The sequence below is a fragment of the Lissotriton vulgaris genome, chromosome 10 (assembly GCF_964263255.1).
Source record: "Lissotriton vulgaris chromosome 10, aLisVul1.2, whole genome shotgun sequence".
NCBI classification, from domain to species: domain Eukaryota; kingdom Metazoa; phylum Chordata; class Amphibia; order Caudata; family Salamandridae; genus Lissotriton; species Lissotriton vulgaris.
The window spans coordinates 131,500,551-131,521,003 of NC_141698.1; the positions used below are offsets into that span (position 1 = coordinate 131,500,551).

Sequence of the window (20,453 nt, forward strand, 5' to 3'; positions counted from 1 at the left end):
TCTTTCTCTCTTTCTCTATCTTGCTCTGGGTCAGAGTGATGATGAAGTGCCAGTCCTCAAAAAATGAGTGTTGCTACCCACCAGTACAAGTTAAGCTCTACCCACTGGCTTTCCTAGGGGTTTGGGGCGATGCAGATGGGGCCTGTGCTCACGTGCATGGCTTGGCCTTCACAACCATGTCAGTGGAAGAAACTAACCAAGCCACACACAATCACGGGCACAAGAACCTTTGACTCCAAAGCATTCATTGTTTGAGGCAATAGCAGCTTACAAAATTAATAATGCTTAAATATGGCTTCATATGTATGCGTATATGTGATTCTAGCAATATATCTGTAAAGAAATAGCGTGCAGTCAGTTATGGGTGGGCCCACCTGTTTTATGTTCCCCCTCCTAAGAATCACTCCTAAAGACAAAATTGGCACTGAGTCCATAGGGGCAGATTTACAACTGCTGGTGCATCTCTGCTAATCAGCAGGGATGCGCCAGAACAGTTGCGACACGCCAAACCACCCGTGCCCCACCACTGATGCGCCGCATTTATAATGCAAAAACCACAGTTGATGGACAGAATGCAGAACAATGTCATACATTCACCCCAGTACAGAGATCTGGGCCTAAATCCAATGTTTGACATTGTTCTGCATTCTGTCCATCAACTGTGGTTTTTGCATTTGTCACCCCGAGTGGGATGGGTATGCTCAGACGTGAGTCCCATGCTCTCCACACCACTGGATTCAAGCAAGTCGGGCTGAAGACGGCTGGAATGCCAGAAACCGGTCCTCGGAAGCTTGTTTCCAGTCCAGGGAAGGCATGGCTTGGCAGTTCGGGCTGGACTGTTCCCATGAGGCACAGGGTCAGCCTGATTTGCATATGGCCATGTCTGAACTGGGGTGGTATGGAGTGCAAAAAAAAACATGGATTTAGGCCCAGATCTCTGTACTGGGGTGAATGCATGACATTGTTCTGCATTCTGTCCATCAACTGTGGTTTTTGCATTTATAATGCGGCGCACCGTGACGCACGGAGGGGTAGATGCGTGTCGCATTCCCCAGCGGAAAGGCGGTGCATACCTGGAGTTGCGTTGCTAGCGCGATGCAGCTCCATCAAGGCTCGGGGTGCCCCTGTGTTTAACATGCTGCATCAATCCTTATGCCCTCTTCAAGCAGGCGCAGGGTTTTGACGCAGCATGGCAGTAAAAGTGACTCAGTGAAATCTTATACATTTCACTCCGCCACTTTTCCGAGGCGTTCCTGCGCCGGAACGCCCCCCCCCTTTGTGCCGGAAAGCCCACAAGTGGCGCAGGGCTTTACAACATGATGCATCTCCCAGACGCGTCACGTTGTAAATACCCTACTGCAAGACGCTGGCTTTTCATTGCCGCTGCATCACAAAAGTGATGCAACAGCGACGCAAATGTGCCGTACAGGGCTTGTAAATCTGTACCATGATATCTATTTCAGGGCCAATATTTCACTTGTAATACATGCTGTGTATCATTGATGTACCCTGGTTCTGTGCTAGTCAAGCCCCTAATTCCAATGTTTCATATATCTCCCTCAGATGTAGTACAGGAGAAAAATGATCCTTTAGAAAAATAAATAGCATTTCTCTCTCTCTTGTGTCTGCAGCTGTCCGGGAGCATGAAGAGGACAGGGTCGAAGTCAGCAGCAGCCACACGGACACCACCTCCTCCCACACAGTGTCGGTCAATAACTCCGGAACCTCCGACGGCAGCGGGGACGTCACCAAGTGTGTAAGTATCCTTCCGGTCAATGCAGAGGCTTCCTGCGGGCAGAGGCCGGTGTCAATTGGGCCCAGGGGCTGTGGGCTGACTTAAAGCGGAAGAGAAGTTTCAGATGGAGGAAGCAGGCTGCTTGCCAAGTATTGGCTTAGATTCTGCCATCTGGGCATTGCCCTATTTTTGTAAATGTTTGGCGACGAGAGAACAGGGAAAACGGTCTGCTGCGCAGACTTGGCCCTATCTTTGACATCGAAACAATGGATTGGCCTGTTTACGTAATTTCTCAATATGCATCGACCAACGTAGGCGTAATGATGCGGTCAGTGCCTTGCTGCCTGGCATTGGAAAGACTCGCTGGCTCCTTATTTTGTGACCTGTGGGGTCCTTGTTCTAGAGCATGGGTACTCACAAACTTTCTCTCGGGGGGCAAATTTACAGTGTGGTTTGTGTCCGAGGGCCACACCGTTGGGGGCAGGGTATCTGGGGGAGGGGACGGGGGTAGAGCAACAAAAAAAACTGTGACCATGAAGTTGATCACAGGTCCCTGCAGCGGACGCCTTCGTCCGCTGAGCCACCAGACCCGGCATACACACATATCTCTCTCTCTCTCGTTCTTTCTCTGTCTCTCTCTCTCTCTCTCTTGTTCTTTCTCTCTCTCTCTCTCTCTCTCTCTCTCTCTCTCTCTCTCTCTCTCTCTCTCTCTCTCTCTATCTGTCTCTCTCTCTCTCTCTCCCTCTCCCTCCCTCTTTCTACCTCTCTCTACCTCTCTCTCCCTCTGTCTCTCTGTCTCACTCACTCTAACTGTCTCACTCCCTCTGTCTCACTCACTCTGACTGTCTCAAACTCTCTCTGTCTCCCTCTCACTCACTGTTTCCCTCTCCCTCTCTCTCCTTCCCTCTCCCTCCTTTCCTCTGTCTCCCTCTCTCTCCTTCCCCCTCCCTCACTCAGAGGTCTCCCACACACTGCGGTCTCCCTCACTCTGAGGTCTCCGCCCTCGCTCTGTCTCCCTCCCTCGCTCTCCCTCTGTCTGCTTCTGTCTCCCTCTCTCCCTCTCCCTCGCTCTCCCTCTGTCTGCCTCTGTCTCCCTCGCTCTCCCTCGCTCTGCCTCTGTCTCCCTCCCTCGCTCTCCCTCGCTCTGCCTGCATCCCTCGCTCTGACTCTGTCTGCCTCCCTCTCTCTGCCTCGCTCTCCCTCTGTCTGACTCTGTCTCCCTCCCTTTCCTTCCCTCTACCTCCATCCCTCTTCCTCTGTCACCCTCTTCATTTTACCCTGCCTGTGTGTGCAGCTTCCAGGCATACTTACACTGCCACATCCCAGCACTTCGCAGGTCTTTAAAAGACCATTCACATGTTAATGAGGCTTTTTTCACCTCTTAGCACCCCTGCAGCCCCACTCTGACTATGGCAGGAATCGCACGGCCCCCACAGAGCAGCAGATTCTCTGAGTCACTCTGCCAAGGTGCTTGCTGACACTCTTTTGAAAAAAAAAATTCAAACACGGGTACGATGTCTGCTTGGTCCGCGGACCGCCAGGGAAGGCTTGCCGGGCCGCTGGAGGCCCGCGGGCCGTACTATGAGTACCCGAGTTATAGAGGCTTGCTGGCCTCTTGACCTATGCCCTTAGATGTCTCTCTAGAGCATTGGTTCTCGCAAACATTTTCCAGGGGGCCAAAAAGTTTGCCTGTAGTGTGATCGAGGGTGGCATTGATGGCAGGTGGAGTGTGTGTGTGGGGGGGGGGGGTGTAAGGTGGGCATAAGGGAAGCAAAGCCTGTACATAAAAGGCTGAATTGCACATTGTGAAGCAAGAAATCCTGGGATCAATCCCGGCTTCCCCACTTGACCAAATTGTGTGATCCTAGGCAATTGTTTTATTTCACTTTACTTTCTTTTTCTTTATTATCACATATAAGAGAGCATCGAGCTACAGGGCCTGAGGGTAAGCACTGTAAGAAAGCTTCTCTTGTGTTTTATTTGCTAAACTATAATGTTATCCATGTACAATAGGAACCCTGACAACTCAGATGGTAAACATAGCAACTGACTTGCCTCTTAGTTTACTATTTGCGATGTTGCTAGGGTGGAGGGGAAGCATGCATATTTCTAAATTCATCTTTGCAAACTATCAATTTAAAGATAAAAAAATCTCAATGCACTGATATAATCAAATGTTCCAAGACCAAATGCTTCTGGATGGTAATGAAATGCACTTTTTTAGTTTTGTAAAGACTATCAGATGTTTGCAGTTGCAACATGTCTTTACAAATGGAGGTGTTCATAAAATTAAGTGGTGCAAAACAGCATAATTACTTCCTTTAACTTCAGTTAAGCTGTAAATATTTCTCAATGCTAGTGCTGAGTAAAGAAACAGCAGTCCAGTGCTTCTGATGACCAGGGGGCCGCATGAAAAGGTCAGGAAGGCCGCATGCGGCCCCCGGGCCGTACTTTGAGCATCACTGCACTAGAGGGACCAGACCTTAAGCTGCGCCTGATCCTCTAATGCTCCAAGATTGGATATGGGCAGTTTGTGATTTTTGTATGTTTCTGGAAAACCTCTTTTCATGTTGCATTAATAAGATGTTGAGAACTTGTTTTATCATCTCCATTCCTGCACTCTTGCGGCATTCAGCGACTTGGCTCCATTTGATGGTCGAGGCGCATTAGCCACTGTTTAGGATCTAAAAGAAGTGGAGAAGTGTGGCTCACTGGTTAGAGCACGCAGACCCTGAAGCAAAGGTCAGACCCGGGACCAGGGTTCAATTCCCGACACGGCAGGGTCTTGAGCTTAAATGTCCATGGACTCGATAATTCTCGCTTCGGTGCCTGACCTAATCATGGGTTCATACTCTGCAACTCTGGGCATTAAGCTTGCTTAATCTCCACAACGGCCCCCCCACGGCGGAATGCCTGGCTTTCACCTTGGGGATGCCCTGTAGGGGCTATCTCACAGGGAAAAGCCAGGATGGGTTCCCAAGGCAAGCGCGGAGATACCCCTTCGGGGGTTGATTCAGGCACTATATAAGAAACATAATAATAATAATAAAAGGAGAGAGTGGAATGTTTGGTTTTGCACAGGGTGCACAATCGCAGTGGTGCTGAAGCTGGCAGAGGGCCTGCGCTATTTCCATGGTAGCTGGGGATCTCTAAATACCACTGGGAATAAAGGTCCCTATTTAATTAAGGTTGTGCGGATGCTGGTGAACACAATGATGCAGAAGATGGCACGTGCCCACACTTGCTCTTAGGGGCATCAACAGTGGAAGGGAAACATACACAACATAGGCACTTATTTAATAAAGATTGATGTGGGCACTAATGAAACCCAATATGAGGCAAAATACTGCATCTGTTTACTAGCCATTTTTGGCCCACAGGATTCACCAGGGGCCTCATTTATGAGAAATGACGCATCGCTGCGTGAAAGCAGCGATGCGTCACTTCTCAGTGCGTACTCCTTGCGACATTCCTGATGCGTCATATTTAATGTATAACGCATCATGTCGCAAGGAGTTACGGATACGTCAGTATTTCTGACGTATCTGTAAGCGCAAAAGTGACGCATTGCTGGAGTGTGTCACAAAAGTGACGCAACTCCTGCAATGCGTCCTTTCACATGGGGCAAGCCCCATGTGAAAGGGCCTGCATCAGTCTTACGCCTGCTGTGAGGCAGGCGCAAGATTTTGACGCAACTGCGTCCTAAAAGTGACGCAGAGAAATCTCATAGATTTCACTGCATCACTTCTACGACCCTTCCTTGCGTCAATACGCCCACCTTGCATACATTATACCTGGCGCAGGTATAATGTGGCGCAGGGGTTTACAAAGTGACACATCTACCTAGATGCGTTACTTTGTAAATATGGCGCAACGAGGCACAATTTTTACGCCACTGGTGCGTCACAAAAAGTGACGCACCGGCGGCGTAAAAGTGACGCACAGCCTCATAAATGAGGCCCAGGTCTTTATGATGGCTAGTAAATTGACAATGTATTTTGCCTCACATTGCACAAAATAGAAGTCTGTGGAGTAGATTCACAAGAGCATTTCTGAGTATAGGAAATAGTTCTAGAGAACCATTCTTCTACGTACTGATATATACATTTGTGAATCAGTCCTCAAACTTTCAACTCCCTATTAGTAAGAGTGAAAACAGCGCAAAGTCCTTTCGATTTGCTCTAGTTATATAGGAATCTTCCCAGAATATACCAATTTTATTCTCCTGTTAAATGTTGTGGAGCTAATTCACACAGACATGTAAGTGCAGTGCTTAATTTGAGCCAGTTGTTGCCGGTGGAGGCCACCAGCACTTATTTTTCCACATCTGAGGTTTACCGAGTGCAAGAGAGGGAAAAACACAAAGATTGGAAAGATGGAGGAAGAGAAAGACAGCAAAACCATCAAAAACGGAGAAAGCAGGAACCTGCAAGAGTGAGATAAAGGGGCAGAGAGTGTCCATGTAGGTCTATAAAGGCATGAGCTGGATTTAGAGCTACCAGCCTTTATATATGACCCACCAATGTTTTAGTGCCATTCCTGTAGGCTTCCGAGCAGAACTTCGGGCACCAGCATTTTTTCTTTCAGAAGCTAAACACTGTGTAAGAGTACGTAAAAGAATACTACTTTACATACGGTAAAATGTCTTTAGGCTAGGCTCCCTATTTTCCTTATATATTTACATTTTTATTTCCATGCAGTCTGGAAAAAGCCGCAACATCAGCGTCAGGTCTACAAACCCAGAGCCTCCAGGAAGTGATTCCATTCTTCGGCGTCACATGGAATATGCCACCCCACGCAGGTAGGACACCGCAAAGGGAACAGAGCACCTAAATCACAGGCATGACTTATATGTGTGGTTCATCAGAAGGGCAGTCTCGACCCAAGGTTCAACTTACAGGTTATAAACAAGAGAGCAATTACTCCATTCAAAGACTGTGAAAAAAGCTACATGATGAAGCCAGGGTCTCTAAAATGGTTGGGTGATCAATGGACTGTACTGGTCTCAATGAATATGGGATGGTACTGTACTGTATTCAGGGCCGGACTGGGAACCAAAACCGGCCCAGGCAAAGTGCTCGGCTGGCCCCCCCTCCCCACTCGGGGGGGTTGGAGGTGCCGCCGAGTGCTTTGCTAGGGCCCTGCAACAAAATCGGCCCCCAGAGGATCAAAACCGGCCCCCACCCTTGCGGCGCACCGGGGGATTGCCCGGTGCCCACTATGGCCAGTCTGGGCCTGACTGTATTCTACTGATATCAGTATAGTACTTTCAGCGACCCTCTCCGAGGCATAACATGGATTCTCAGTGCTATGCTTTGTTTATTTATTTATTGAATTTATATGGCGCAACAGCTACCCAGAGGGTTTCCCAGCGCCTTCGATCTGCACTCAATTAGGAAGGGACACTAGACTGTTGAATCCAGTAAGGGCTTACTGATTGAATAACCAGGTCTTGATGCCTTTTCAGAATTTTATATAGCTCGGTTCCAGCCACAGTGGAAGAGGGAGCGAATTCCATAAGGCCGGAGCCAGCTGAGCGAAAGAGCAGCCGTCCATTCGCACTCGTTTTTATTATTTATATAGCACTTAATTTTCCTGATAAGGTTGTGAAGTATTCCAGTTTGTACTGTATTCCACAGTACTCTTCGGAGTCTGTGGTTGAAAGGTTGTTGTTTGTAGAGTGGCCTGTATGGAACATGTTGGTAAGGCACATGCGATTCGATCAATGTAGTGGAAGCATGCTGCACCTGCGCATGAGCGTGAGATATGCAACGTGTGTAGGAAACAGAGGCAGTTTTACATGCAGGTACATGTCATCTACAGATTGGACATGTATGCTAAAAGCGCTGTTCACAGTGCTTAATGTAAGCCGGTGGTTTCCGGTGCTCGACACTGGTACCAAATTGCCAGCACCGGGGCTTATGACAGCCTGCCACATAATGGTGCTGTCTGGCTAATTTAGTTATGAGCACAAACACAGCTGTTTATTAGCTCTGTTTACATTTACAATGACTAATACCTCCTTCCTAGGCCATTCTTATACCTCTGGGGGCCTGGAATAGTGTGAATTGTCACCCTTATAAGAGTGTGATGGTTAGTAGCTGTGTTTGTACTGTCATTGGCAGTTGGCAGGGACAATGTGTGGTGCAAGCGGCAGTGGTCTTCCGACGAGAGCCCCGGCATTAATTCTTTTAACAAATTAAGCAATGAGTCTGTTCATGTGTATTGGTGGAGTGTGGTGGTATATATGGATTCTTCCCAGCAGTGTTTACACCCTACTTATTAGAAGTACCATTAAACCATCAGGCAGTTTAATAATTAATACAGTAGGAGATACAAAAAGACTACCCCTCCAGCAGATATTGTTGAGCAAAGTAGGAGAATATATGAAGTCAAACTGACTGAGGACTGTTCGGCCTTGTTAAGCCATATTAGACCATAGCTAATAAATAAAAGACTTAGATCCGCCCTAACAAAGGCAAATTTCTTTTTACTCTCCCCAGGTTAAATTAATTTCCAGTGAGTGCTGGTGACTAAGGTTCCTGTTGAGAGCTTGGCAGATACAGAACATTCGTTACATAGCAGCAGACACCCCATCCGCCATATTTACAGTGTTGTTAGAAATGGCGATATCCGGTTGGCTAAGGCTTACGCCAAAGCCAGGCAGAAACCACCATTCTAAGTCAGGGTAAGGAAGTCACCCGCCAAAATAACCCCTGCTCACCCCCTTGGTAGCTTGGCACGAGCAGTCAGGCTTATCCCGGAGGCAAGGTGTAAAGCGCTTGCGTGCGCACCCAACAACACCAAAGGCCCACCACAAAGGAAACTCCACACAAGGTTATATATAAAAATAGCCTTTGAATTATACCAAGCACATTAGGTAATAAATACACACTTTACAATGTGCCATAGGCACGGGCAGAATTTACAGGGGATTATATATACAGGACAGGGCCACAGGGACCACAGTCAGGAATAAGTACTTTTAGAACTAGCACTTGGTAGAATTAGCACTTTGTAGGAATAACGCTTAGAACATAGAACATATAATAACTAAAGCACCAATAACAAATGTAGCATGCAACCAGTAACCACTGGTAAGAGGTAAGTACCACCTACGCAACCCTAATCACCTCAGGAAAATATCACGCAGGGAACCATGAACTCACTAGTATAACTATACTAGGAAAAACAACCTCCTAAGCATAAACATACATTTTAAAGGTGTAGGTAAGAAGGCATTACAAAAAAGCAGGTAGTCACAAATTGTGCAGAGATCACAAAGGGCCAAAAACATGTACTCCACGCAAGGGCACAACACCAGAACTGTCCCCCAGGCCAACTGGCCTCTCAGGGGCTGAAACGCCCTGTGTCCAGAAAAGTCAGGGAAGGCTGCGCAGGCAGCCAAAGAAGGTTGTGCAAGGGTTCCTTGGGGGGCCTAAACATAGCAGCGGCCCACCAAGTGCTGGGCAGCTGTTGGACTGCGTATGGGCACCAGCGTGCCTTCTGAGCCTCCTCTGTGAGCTCCCAAATGACAAAGATACCCCTGACGATGCTCGTGCCTCCTAGGCTGTGAGGGAACAACTGGGGGCCTCCAGAGCATCAGGGGCTCGAAATAACTGTGCCCCAGGATCGTTGGAGTCCCCCTCTGGGGACTCGAAATACAAAAATGCCCCCTGAGCCTTGGGGGCTCTAAATAACAAAAATGTCCCCTGAGCCTCGTGGGCTCTAAATAAACAAACTGCACTCACTGTTGGCGGGGCAGGTACCGACAATGTACCTCGGGCCCCACCTCCGTCTTAGCTCGCAGTTTGCCGGCAGCTCCTCTTTCACCCGGTCCCTCTTCTGGGACCGGGCAGGAGTTCACCGAGTTGCTGGCGAGGCTCTTGCCGCGTCGGGTGGAGGCAGGGTGGGCTCCCGTCCTCCTGCTGCACTCTCCCCTCGGTATCTGGAGGAACTTGGGGGGTGATTACGATGGCGCCCGCAGCCTGTAGGTGGCTGTTTCACTGTCATCTCAAAGCACTTCTCCACCTGCCATATTACGATGGCAGGCGGTGTGCTAGCAGACACAAAATCCGTCTGCCAAGGGTCCGCCACAGGAAATCATTACGATTGCTTGGTGGACCCACCAAGCATCTCTAAAATGGTGGGGATGCCTAGCAGGCACCGTCCCCCAGATTAGGATGCTGCATCCCCGCCAGCCTGTGTATGGTGGTTCAACTGCCATTCACAGTCTACCGGGGACTGCCTTTGGGGCCTGTTGAGGGCCCCCCTTGTCTTGGGGAGGAAGGTGTGCACTGGGGGTCCAGGTGGCAGGCACCGCATGGTGTCTGCCACGTAGTTCAGGGAAATGCAAACAGTGCATTTCGGACATTGTGGCGGGTGCTGCAGCCAGCAGCACCCGCCGCAATGTCAGAGATACACAATGTGACCGCCACGGTGGTGGTTACATCGTAATCTCATGTGCAGGACTGCCGTATTACAGTTGGCCGGTCCCATGACCCGGTATGATGGCGGACAGACGGAAGTCCGTCCGCCATCGCAATGAGCCCCTTGGTTTTTTCTGAACAGTTGTATACAAATTGAACACCGTGTGCAGGATAGGTTATGGTTCATAGTGAACATGACCTCGGCTACCCATGAAAATATGATGTAGGGTCAATGCTGCACATAAAACAAGCTTGCTTTACCTATGCGGGTTATATGTATGATAGCAGTAGTGATGCTTCACATTATTCTGAGCTATTTTGCACTTAAACTGTCATAGCTCTAATGCTATACCGGTTTATAGAGCAATGTGTACAAATGAAGTATGGATAATATCATCAGTGATGTCATCAATTATGTCATTTGTGATGTCATGAGTGATGTCATAAATTATGTCATAGGATATGTCATGAGTGATGTAATATGTGAGATCATAAGAAGTGCATGGCGGGGTGCAAGTTATAGTTATCTGTTCGAAGTATAACTGAAGACTTTCTGTGTTTTTTGTAGTTCAAAATGTTAATATTATCACTGGCATATTCACCTAACTATAATGGTACTTTAACCTTTGTTTATTGCGGGGAAATTATAAGTTTTTTTTTAAGCACAAACAGATCTATTTATCAGACCTAACTATAACATCTCTTTATCCATAGTTGTTAACTTTGAATTTCTAGTTTTTTTTAATGTAATCTCAAATTTTACTACTATATGTAAAGTCAACACCTGCAGCGCTCGGCCTTCGCTCATGTGCAGCGAAGGGTTGGGCACAGGGCCTGACCACAGTCCAGGCCCTGCGGCAAACCCTTCACCACAGGCAGACAACACCACGCTGCTCATAGCCTTTGCCCAGGCCCTGTGGCCACCCTACCCGAAAGCAGCCAACCTCCCTACAGACAGCCAACCTGACACTGCGCACAGCGGTTTGTCACATGCAGAGTGGGATTGGCCACAGGGCCTGCCAGCTGTGTCCGACTTCCCAAAGGCATCCAACAGCATGCTGCACAGACTCTTCAGTGCCGTGGGTGTTTGCCACAGGGCTTGACCTGTTGCCAGGCTCTGTTGCCAAACCTCTAGCAGGCTGCTTACCCCACACCATGCACAGCCTTTGGCGTGCACAGTAGAGAGTTGGCCTTCGGGCCCTGACGACCGCAACCCCTGGAGCAAAACATATATATTAAGGAGAAGGGTGGGCAGCCTCCTCCTCGACCCCTAATTGGCCCTGGGGAGCCCAGCCCCGGGCCAGTTTATTAAAAAAGGAAGCGGGGCGGTGTGGCCTCCCTCCCAAAGACTTAAAGGGCCCTGGGAGCAAATACAATAAAACAGGGGAGGAGGGTGTGCAACCCACTCCCCAGCCTTTATAGGCCCAGGGTACCCCATCCCTGGAGCTGTTCATTCTATTAAAAGAAGAAAATGGCTGGGTGACCTCCCTTCCCGAGCTTTCTCGGGCGCCGGGGCCCCCAACCTCCCAGGGTCATCCACTTTTAAAAAGGGAGGGGGCCACGCAGCCTCCCTCCATGAGCCTCATTTAGCCCCAAGGAACCTATCCCCCAAGACTGTCTGTTTTTTTAAAGGATTTTGTTTTTTTAAACAGGAGCTACGAAATTGCTCCAGTCAGTTGGGAGCAGACTTGTATTCTGTTTCCCTGCCCATACTGATGCAGGCAGGGAAACAGAGCACATATTGCGCAAGCCTGGGACGCAGATGGGAATCAATAATTTTGGAATATCTTTATTAATAGCTTCCTAGTGTCATTTCGATTGTTCAAACCCCAAGGCCCCCATTAATGTCTGTCTACGCTTGCCAAATAGTGGGACTCATTCAACCGTGTTTTTTAAACTAACTATTAAATGCTAGGCTGGTGGCAAAATGCCTCCTCGAGCAACCTTAACTTTTCCCCACATGAATAGCCTACAAGATGACTTGTGAGATGTAGGAATGTTAACCCCTTGGCTGCTGGGGAAAATTTCCTGCTGTGCTGAGGGGCGGCACGCACAGCGCCCCGGTGCTCATGACGAGCTCAGCTCGTCATGAGCTACAGTGCTCCTGTGCTCATGACGGGCTGAGCTTGTCACGTCCACACCCGTTTTAATAGAACGTTCAGCACAGCAGGGGAATTATCCCAGCATGCGAGCGTTCTAATGGCCATGACGAGCTCAGCTCGTCATGAGCACCGGAGCACTGTAGCTCATGACGAGCTGAGCTCGTCATGGGCATGCAAGAGGTTAAAACACACCCCCAAAACGTCATTGTGCATTTTCTCTCAAGCTTCTCAAATGTATCAAACGCCCCTGATCTGTATGAATGAGCTAGCTTGCGAAACCCTTTTTCGTCCTTTTTCCGCGCGACTGTTATTATCTCTTGTTGGAGCCTCAGAGTTCTCAATAGTGGTAAAATGGACTTATCCCGTTTTGATTTTAGATCTTTTTAGTGATAAAGTGTACCCCTGAGTGGAGGATCTTCTCATCATATTCAAGATTTAAATTTCATGAAATATGTTGGCAGGTTGAAGTTTGCACCATAGGCCTGAAGACCAACTTGTTGCATCACTTCTGACACACAAGTTATGTTAAACTGATTCATCTCAGTGATTCCAATTTGAACAGCATGTGCAAATACTTACACATAAAAATGTCAAAATCAAGAAGAGCTCACGTCCCATTTTCAAAAAGGAAGCAGAGTTTTTTGGAATCTTGGACGTTTCCCAAAAATATGTTATGCAATTCAGTTGTTGAAAGAAGCCCTACTCCAAATGGAAGAGACTGAAGTAGACACTTGGAATCTATACCTTTGCCAATATTCTGAAATATAATAGACATTGAATCACTCACAGGGTTGGGAAGACATATAAAGTATGGGAGACTGGGATCATGCAGGTACCACACTGACCAGGACAGATTTCACTTGGCATCCCCATTTCCAGGTAAGGCTGAGCGCTTCCATGGTTACTTTTAGTTTGCACTCATTTATTCCCATGTGCACCTTGTTGTTTTCTGCCTTTCTGATTCCCCATGACAATAGCTTCCTCTTAGTTTACCTCATTGTTCATTGGTCCTTGTGATTGCAACCCAAGATCACCCGTCGAGATCAGGCATACTTCTCTATATCTTTCCTAATTTTCATTCACTGCCTACCCATACCTTCCCAATGCAGATTCTTCGTTTTAGGTCTTGCATACTAGACCATGCATGCGCTGTCGGTTGAAAAATCTATTGTCATCTTAAAGTGAGTTTAGAGCCCACCCTTTGCTTAATACTGGTTGGTCTCGTAGTCATTCTCTTTTGCTTGCTTCTTATTTGTCAACTTGAGTGACCTTTATTTCACCTTCATGTGTTTGTCACTCCCCAAGGTTATCACTCATTCCTTCCATGCTCACCTTTTTGATGCTACAGTTTTTTTTCAGCACTCCTCCTGAGTGCATGAGTTTTCCAGCAGTATCCCTCAAGTACTCTCCTTCTCTGCTGCACTCATGCTGCTCTTTCCCTGTCTGTGTTTTTCCCCGTCCCCATGTGCACTCGCCTTCATCTGCTTCTCCTCCCATGGGTTGCTTTTTTGCACATACGCTTCCCCTGCGAAAGCTCTACATTGCTCTCTCTCTGGTCTGTTGGTTTCCAGCTCCATGTTCCTCTCTCTCTGTTTGTGTCCTTTCCCTCACCCTCTGTGTTGCTTCCTCACCAGCTTCCTGCATGTTGCTTCCGCCTGCCTCCAATGCTGATTCCTCCACTCTGCTGCTGCTTCACCACCTCTCCCTCTGCGATCACAACCCACATCTGTGTTGCTTCCCCCACTCATGTTGCATCCCCATACGCTCATGCTACTTTTTTTTTTTAATTCACTGATCCAAATAGTTTCTTTAAACAAAAAGCCAAAAAACACTTGTTTTAATTTGCAGGTGTGAGCACATTTGGTGCGTGCATTTATTAAACAACTTTTTTTCTCTTATTTTAACCATGCTGCAGGGCATTGGGAATGCCGCGCTGAATGACTAAAAAGAATAGGCGAGACCTATAGGCTTGGCCAATGCTTGTTGTGTTTTGCTCACTTATTGGTTTCTGGACTCCTTCTTTAATGCACATGTGTTTAAAGTGCCTGTTCCTCATGCTCCATGTGCTGTGTCCCAGTTTTTCTGAGTTGTGCGTCTGCCCTATGCCCCAAAATTGTCGAAAAAACCTCCTCTTGCTGTGTAAAGTGCCTTTGCATTATCTTCTTTTAATAGACATCTGAGAGAACTTCTCCTGGCGCCATATAAGCAAAGCTGACCCCTTGCTGTTGATCACTTTGTTTTGTTCTGTTCAGTGCTTTCCATAAAAACGCTATAAGAAAGAGTAAATACTTTACCAACCCACTAAATGGTCACTTGCTTGGACGCCTGTTGAGGCGCACATTAAAGGCAGCCACGTATAATGCAGCAATACTTACACAAGAACATTAGCATTACAGTATAATCACATTTCCAATACAGTAGTTATTGTTAAAAAAAAATCCCATCGCTATTTAACTCCCCAGGCACAGACATTGCTCTGGCAGTCATGAAAGGCAACGTGGGGCGACGCTCAAAAGAAGACTTATTTTATGTATTTTTTTTTCTTTAAAAAAAATATATAAACAGAAAAGAAACACCATGTGTCCTGTCTGTTTACATCTGAAAAATGACAGTATTTACACCAGCCAGGAATTCACAAAGGGTTTCCTGGCAGGCTTAACTGCTTTTGTGACTTACATTTCCCAGGAGTGCAGATAAAGCCATAGTGGTAAGTCCTGGCAAGGGCTGGGAGGCGAGTGAAGAAACTAGGGCAATTTTTGGTATTCTCAAAAACTCCTGTCGTTACAACCCTGAAAATAGTCATAGGTGTACTAGCTCTTCTTCCCAGATGGACTGGGGGACAGATCACCCCAAGGTTTACTGAGCGTGTAGAGGAAGGGATTTCTTCACAGGGAAAAATAATACATAAAAAAACCAAAAACAAAGGGGCATATTACCAACGATTAGCGATATTTATCGCTAACTAGGCTTAGCAACAATTTTTTTATCGCTAAGCATCGCCTGAAATTATCGCTGAGATAACGTGCTATTAGCTACAATTATCTCCAAAGCGATAATTTTTCCGGCGATAGCGTGAATATCGCTGAGAATACAGTGATATTCACGCATTAGCGACTAAATGTTCTTAGCCATGTTATCCACCTCCCATTGAATAACATGGCTAAGAACTGGTCTGGGCAGGTGTTAGTTTTTGGCGATATTCGCGCTTAGCGCGAATATTGCCATCGCTATGCCTGCCTTGCAAATAGGCGTTAGCGACTGCTTTCAGTCGCTAACGGGTTGGAAACGCCCACTTTGCATGTCATTAGCGATAATTATCGCTACCATGCAAAGCGGGCCCCACACCGCTGGCTATCGCCTACAAGCTATCGCTAACTGCTGTTAGCGACAGCTTGCTAATAGGGCGATAGAATTTTCGCCGCTTAATGGCCAAAAACGGCTGCTAAAGCGGCGAAAATTGCCTATTGCCCCCCTTGATATTTTTGCCCCAAAATGTGCATTTACACAGCGGGCTTCATTACTCATGTGTTTCTATCAGTGGCAGCTCCTCTGCTATGGCGTCACCCTTTCCCCTGCCAGCAGCCTCAAAAGGTGAAAAATAAAATGAAAATAAAACAGGTTTATTATCATTTTTTTATTTTCAAGTTCTAAGGGTCGAGTCTTGGGGGCGGGGCCATCGTGGGGCCACTCACAGAGGGGGAGTGGCGGGCACTGCTGTCAGTGCGCATGCAGCCGCTGCCGGTAGTGGGAGCACCGGCCGGCCAGGCGGTGACGTGGGGACGGGGAGGGGCAGGGTGGGGGTTATTAATGTATGGATTACAGACCTTAACAGGTAAGTAAACATATATATAAATAAGACGAATTGCGTTGAGTGCACTGCATTACCAAATGTGATGCAGTGCGTGCAGGGGAGTCTGGGAGCCCGTGCTGCAGTGGAGCCAGAGAGGAGCAAAAGAGTGGCGATGCAGCAGGTAACTTACTTTTGTTTGTTTGTTTTTAGGTCTCGTGGCATTGAACCGCGCAAAGCGCTGTTTCACCAGAGATCTATTGTTAGGGATTCTGCTTTCCAGGAGAGGGGACAGGAGCTGGCCGCGCACTCGGAATTGAGCGGGCCACGCGCACGTGAACGCGCTCGCTGTGGCCAGCTCCTGTCTCCTCTCCTGGAAAGCTGCCACACAGCCACACCTCCCCCTGCCTGCATGTGCGTTAAACAGAGACACACACACACAAGCGCACCTAGGCACACGCACACACACATACAGAGACCCCCGCCCACCCCCCGCCGCACACACAGAGACACACACACAAGCGCACCTACACACACGCACACACACATACAGAGCCCCCCCACACACGAGCGCGTACACACACACACACAAGCGCACCCCCCCCACATGAAAGGCCCACTTACCGCCACTCCGGATTTCAGCCGCCACCGCGGGGCTCTCCCTCGGGCATGGGAGCCCTGCATCACCAGCACTGCTTCTCTCCGTGGGCGCGTGCGCGGGCTTCTGAAGACGGAAGTCCCGCCCCACGGAAGGTTTTGGTTTCGCTCACGGCTTGTTCTTCTAGGAGCCTTCCAGCAAGAAGCTGACGAAGACGGACCAGGCTCATGATAAACATACTCCGGCTTTTTTTTGTGATGGTGTGAAGTTTGGACTTTGCTTTAATTTCATATATATTCCGATGTGTCCACTCGTCCTGCTTGTTCTTTGGCCGACATCTAGCTTTCCTTGTCGTTGCTTGTTCTTTTCTTTTTCGGATTAGGTGTGTGTGAGCCATTCTGAATGTCACATGCTTTAAATTTTTTACCGAATTTCAGGCCGAGCGTATGTTGAAAACTTACGTTTTTTGCTATTTATTTACTTTTATTGGTTTGAGTCACTACGCATATTGCTGGGGGGAGTTTCTAGTCTGCACAGTTTCCATTACTTCTGTTGTTCTGTGGTGTAAAGAAGTGCTTTTGAAGCAAGACCCTGCATTGATTTCTCAGTGATGTCTGAGAGACACAGGAATACATTCGCGGATACAATGCTCAGGCGGCTTCCAACATATTTGCTGTTATTTGGGGCGCGGTGAGCGGGTGCGCTGTCTCGGCCTCGTACAGGTGCTGTGTCCCCCGGTGATCATACTTCACGCCGCTGAACTGAACCGAAGAAAAATGCACCGCTGCCCAAATTTGGCAGTTCTGGGGGCAATCACCACAGCTGGACCTCTACAATCCGATGGGCCCCTTCATCTTGCAACGCGGTCGCCTCTTTGGTCTTTAAATACGGGCTCCCACTACTCCACAGGGCCTACAGTCGCTGGCAGCTTTCAGCGATGATGACCTGTCATCAATAGCCGCCGCGGAGCAGGGAAAATACGGGCCAGCGCCGGAGCAATAGACCCACATGTCCGACTCCATGCGCTGCTTGTCTCGCCCCGATACCCTCTATTTTGGCAATAATGTGATCTCCTGTATTTCTTGATGCTCCTCTATCCATTCCTGGCAGTCTCAATATTGTGCCTCCTCCAGTTTATCCTATGGTGTTTGTTTGCCACCATGAAAGGCTCACCGAGCACAGAAGGATGAAAGTCTGACTCAAGCCAGTCGGGATTAAAACTCGTGGCGTGCAGTTGTGATATTTAGATGTTGAAAACGTGATGGTATTGACACCTTAGGATTTCCCCCATTTTTAAAATTCATTTCATGTAAATACCCACAAAAAAGTCAGTTTATACTGACTTTTTTTTTTGATGCACATAAGTACACGAAAATGCCTGCACACTCTCGCAGAAGATCTGAACAGCGTCTTTCAGCACACGAGGGACATTTTTGCCGGATGGACAGATGTCAAGGAGGTAGGCCGTAGCCACAAAAGTGGTTCCCATTGTCCAATGTCGGAAATATGTTAAGGAAGCAGACGGGTCGTTGTTTTTTAATTTTTTTATTTACATGCTTAATAATGGCTGGCCCGCTTAATGAGACACACAGCTCACCCAACTCGAAACAAGCATTTCCAATGCAATAGATCTCGCATTTATGCAAGTTTGAGCTGTTGCCATTGTAAATGACAATGCCTTTTATTTATGTATTGGTTTTTAAATTTTAAATAAAAAGCATGGACAATTACAATGCCAATAGCTAAAACTTGTCATTCCTTTCCTCCACATATTGTTGTCACTTAGCGCCCAAAGGCGGATTTAGGACTTATGCAAGCTATATTAGCACACCAAGTAACATCATATTGTCCCTTCTCGCCATGCTATGCACCACCAGGTGTTCATTTATACACCAATTCAAAGTTTGAAAAAAAATTGATGCAACGCATTGTCACACACAATGCCAGTAATTCAAACTTTAATGCTGCGAGACCTATTGCATTGTAAATGCTTGTCCTATTTTCTCGTCGCCCATCCCGCTACTCTGCCCTGCACTAGCTTCAACTGGTTTTTATTCTATATAAAATTGCTTATAGCTAGACTAGGATCCCTTAAAAGATGTCCCATGACATCTCCATTAGTAGGTCTGTATATTGAGTCTGGGCCAGCTTTGCAGGTGAGCAACACTGGGAATAGTTGTGAATTCTCGAAAGTAGAAAATCTGCTCTCGATCGTACAAGTGGTTTTACATGCGCAGATCTACTACTTTTTTAATGAAGTGGCCCCACATTTCAAGGGCACCTAGAAGCCCGCTCTAGAGCTGTGGCTCCTAGTCGTGCAGATGACCTCGTTCCTGTAATATATGCTTGTGTATCTGTCAATGTTCTATCACATCAGAGAGTGTCTTTAACCCCTTCACTGTGGCGGCTATTCCGAGTGGCGGGCGCATGCTGGTGACGGAACCGCTCCGTCACCAGCGTCGGTTGCGCTGCGCTCATGACAGAGCGGTTCCGTCACGGCCCCGCCCGCTCAATAGAATGCTCAGAGCAGGCTCGGAATCCGCGCCGTGCAGGCGTGCCGAGTGGACCGTGACGGAACCCCTCCCTCATCAGCACAGCGCGACCGCGTCTGATGACGGAGCGGTTCCGTCATCAGCAGGGGAGGGGTTAAAATGTAATAACAGTACATTTGATTTGCTAACACAGTGATGCTTGACAGTTCGCTTTCAAGCAAGAGCAGTAGAATTGCTAATATTTTCTCACTTTTTGTGCAGCCTAACCGAAGAGGACAACACCAGCACGTATTGTGATGGCTTGGAGTTTGATGGTATGTTGGTTTCCAGCTTGTCTTTTGCTGTCTGATGTCAGTAATCTTAGGAGTAAATAGAAGTGTGATGCATTCATTTCTTTATAAAGTTTTATATAGCGCGAACAAGAACCTGAAGGATATCAGAGGGCTTTACAATAGGATGAAGGAAGTACATAAATACACAATTGCCAACAAGTAGAGGTAAAAAAAAGACAAAACAGGCTTAATCGCAGATTCCATGAGGCTGCGTGTGTTCTCTCTAGATATTCATTCACCCTGAAGGCCTAGATTTAGTAAGTATGGTGGACACTCGCGTGGCCATGAGAATTTCGCAATTTTTTAATGGCAAGTAACTCAACGTAATGTTTTGTGTTTATTTGTACTATGTAAACGCCTACGAATTTTTTTCTCTTATTTACAGTGAGGAGTTCTAACATAGCCATTCTAGTACCACACTTGAGAAATATAAACACAGTGATGTATATTATACCATAGCGATAAGCAGGGCTACATTTTAATGATGCTATTTTCGAAATTTACAAATTTGTCACTTTGCAAGCTTCACGTAATTTCGCACGATGTGAATTTTTTACTTGCTGGAAACTGGTTGAAACATGTCCCCTGCCATCCCAGATAAGGCATTTAAGCAAAATATGCCCTAACATGAAGCTTTAATGCACGTTACTGGCAAATTATATTTTGTCTTATTCATGTAAGTTTGCATAATTTTGTCAATTTTGCAAAACAAGATTTATGCAATTTTTCCACATTTCTACTAGCACAGCATAAGTTAGCATGATAAGGCATAAACGTGCATTGTACCATAACAAATAGCACTGCGTAGAATAGCGTAGCAGAGTATTGTGCCTGGTGGCATAATATTACATAAAATAGCCTAGTATTACATGTAAAATAACATAGCACAGCAGCAAAACATAGACTAGCATAGCTGAATATGCCAGAGATTAATGTTGCATTACATGTCATACTGTAAATAGTTTGTTATAGCACAGC

At 47.1% G+C, this 20,453-nt stretch overlaps 1 protein-coding gene across 4 annotated transcripts in view; it reads left to right on the top strand.

The window, feature by feature from the left end:
* Nucleotides 1–20,453, top strand: part of CARD11 (caspase recruitment domain family member 11) — a 663,926-nt gene that overhangs the window by 466,619 nt on the left and 176,854 nt on the right. For all 4 annotated transcript variants that reach the window (XM_086940703.1, XM_086940702.1, XM_086940700.1 and 1 more), the window contains exons 11-13: nt 1,632–1,756; nt 6,436–6,536; nt 19,405–19,457. In XM_086940703.1, coding sequence (XP_086796829.1) covers nt 1,632–1,756; nt 6,436–6,536; nt 19,405–19,457 — 279 coding nt within the window. The remainder of the gene's footprint in view (nt 1–1,631; nt 1,757–6,435; nt 6,537–19,404; nt 19,458–20,453) is intronic.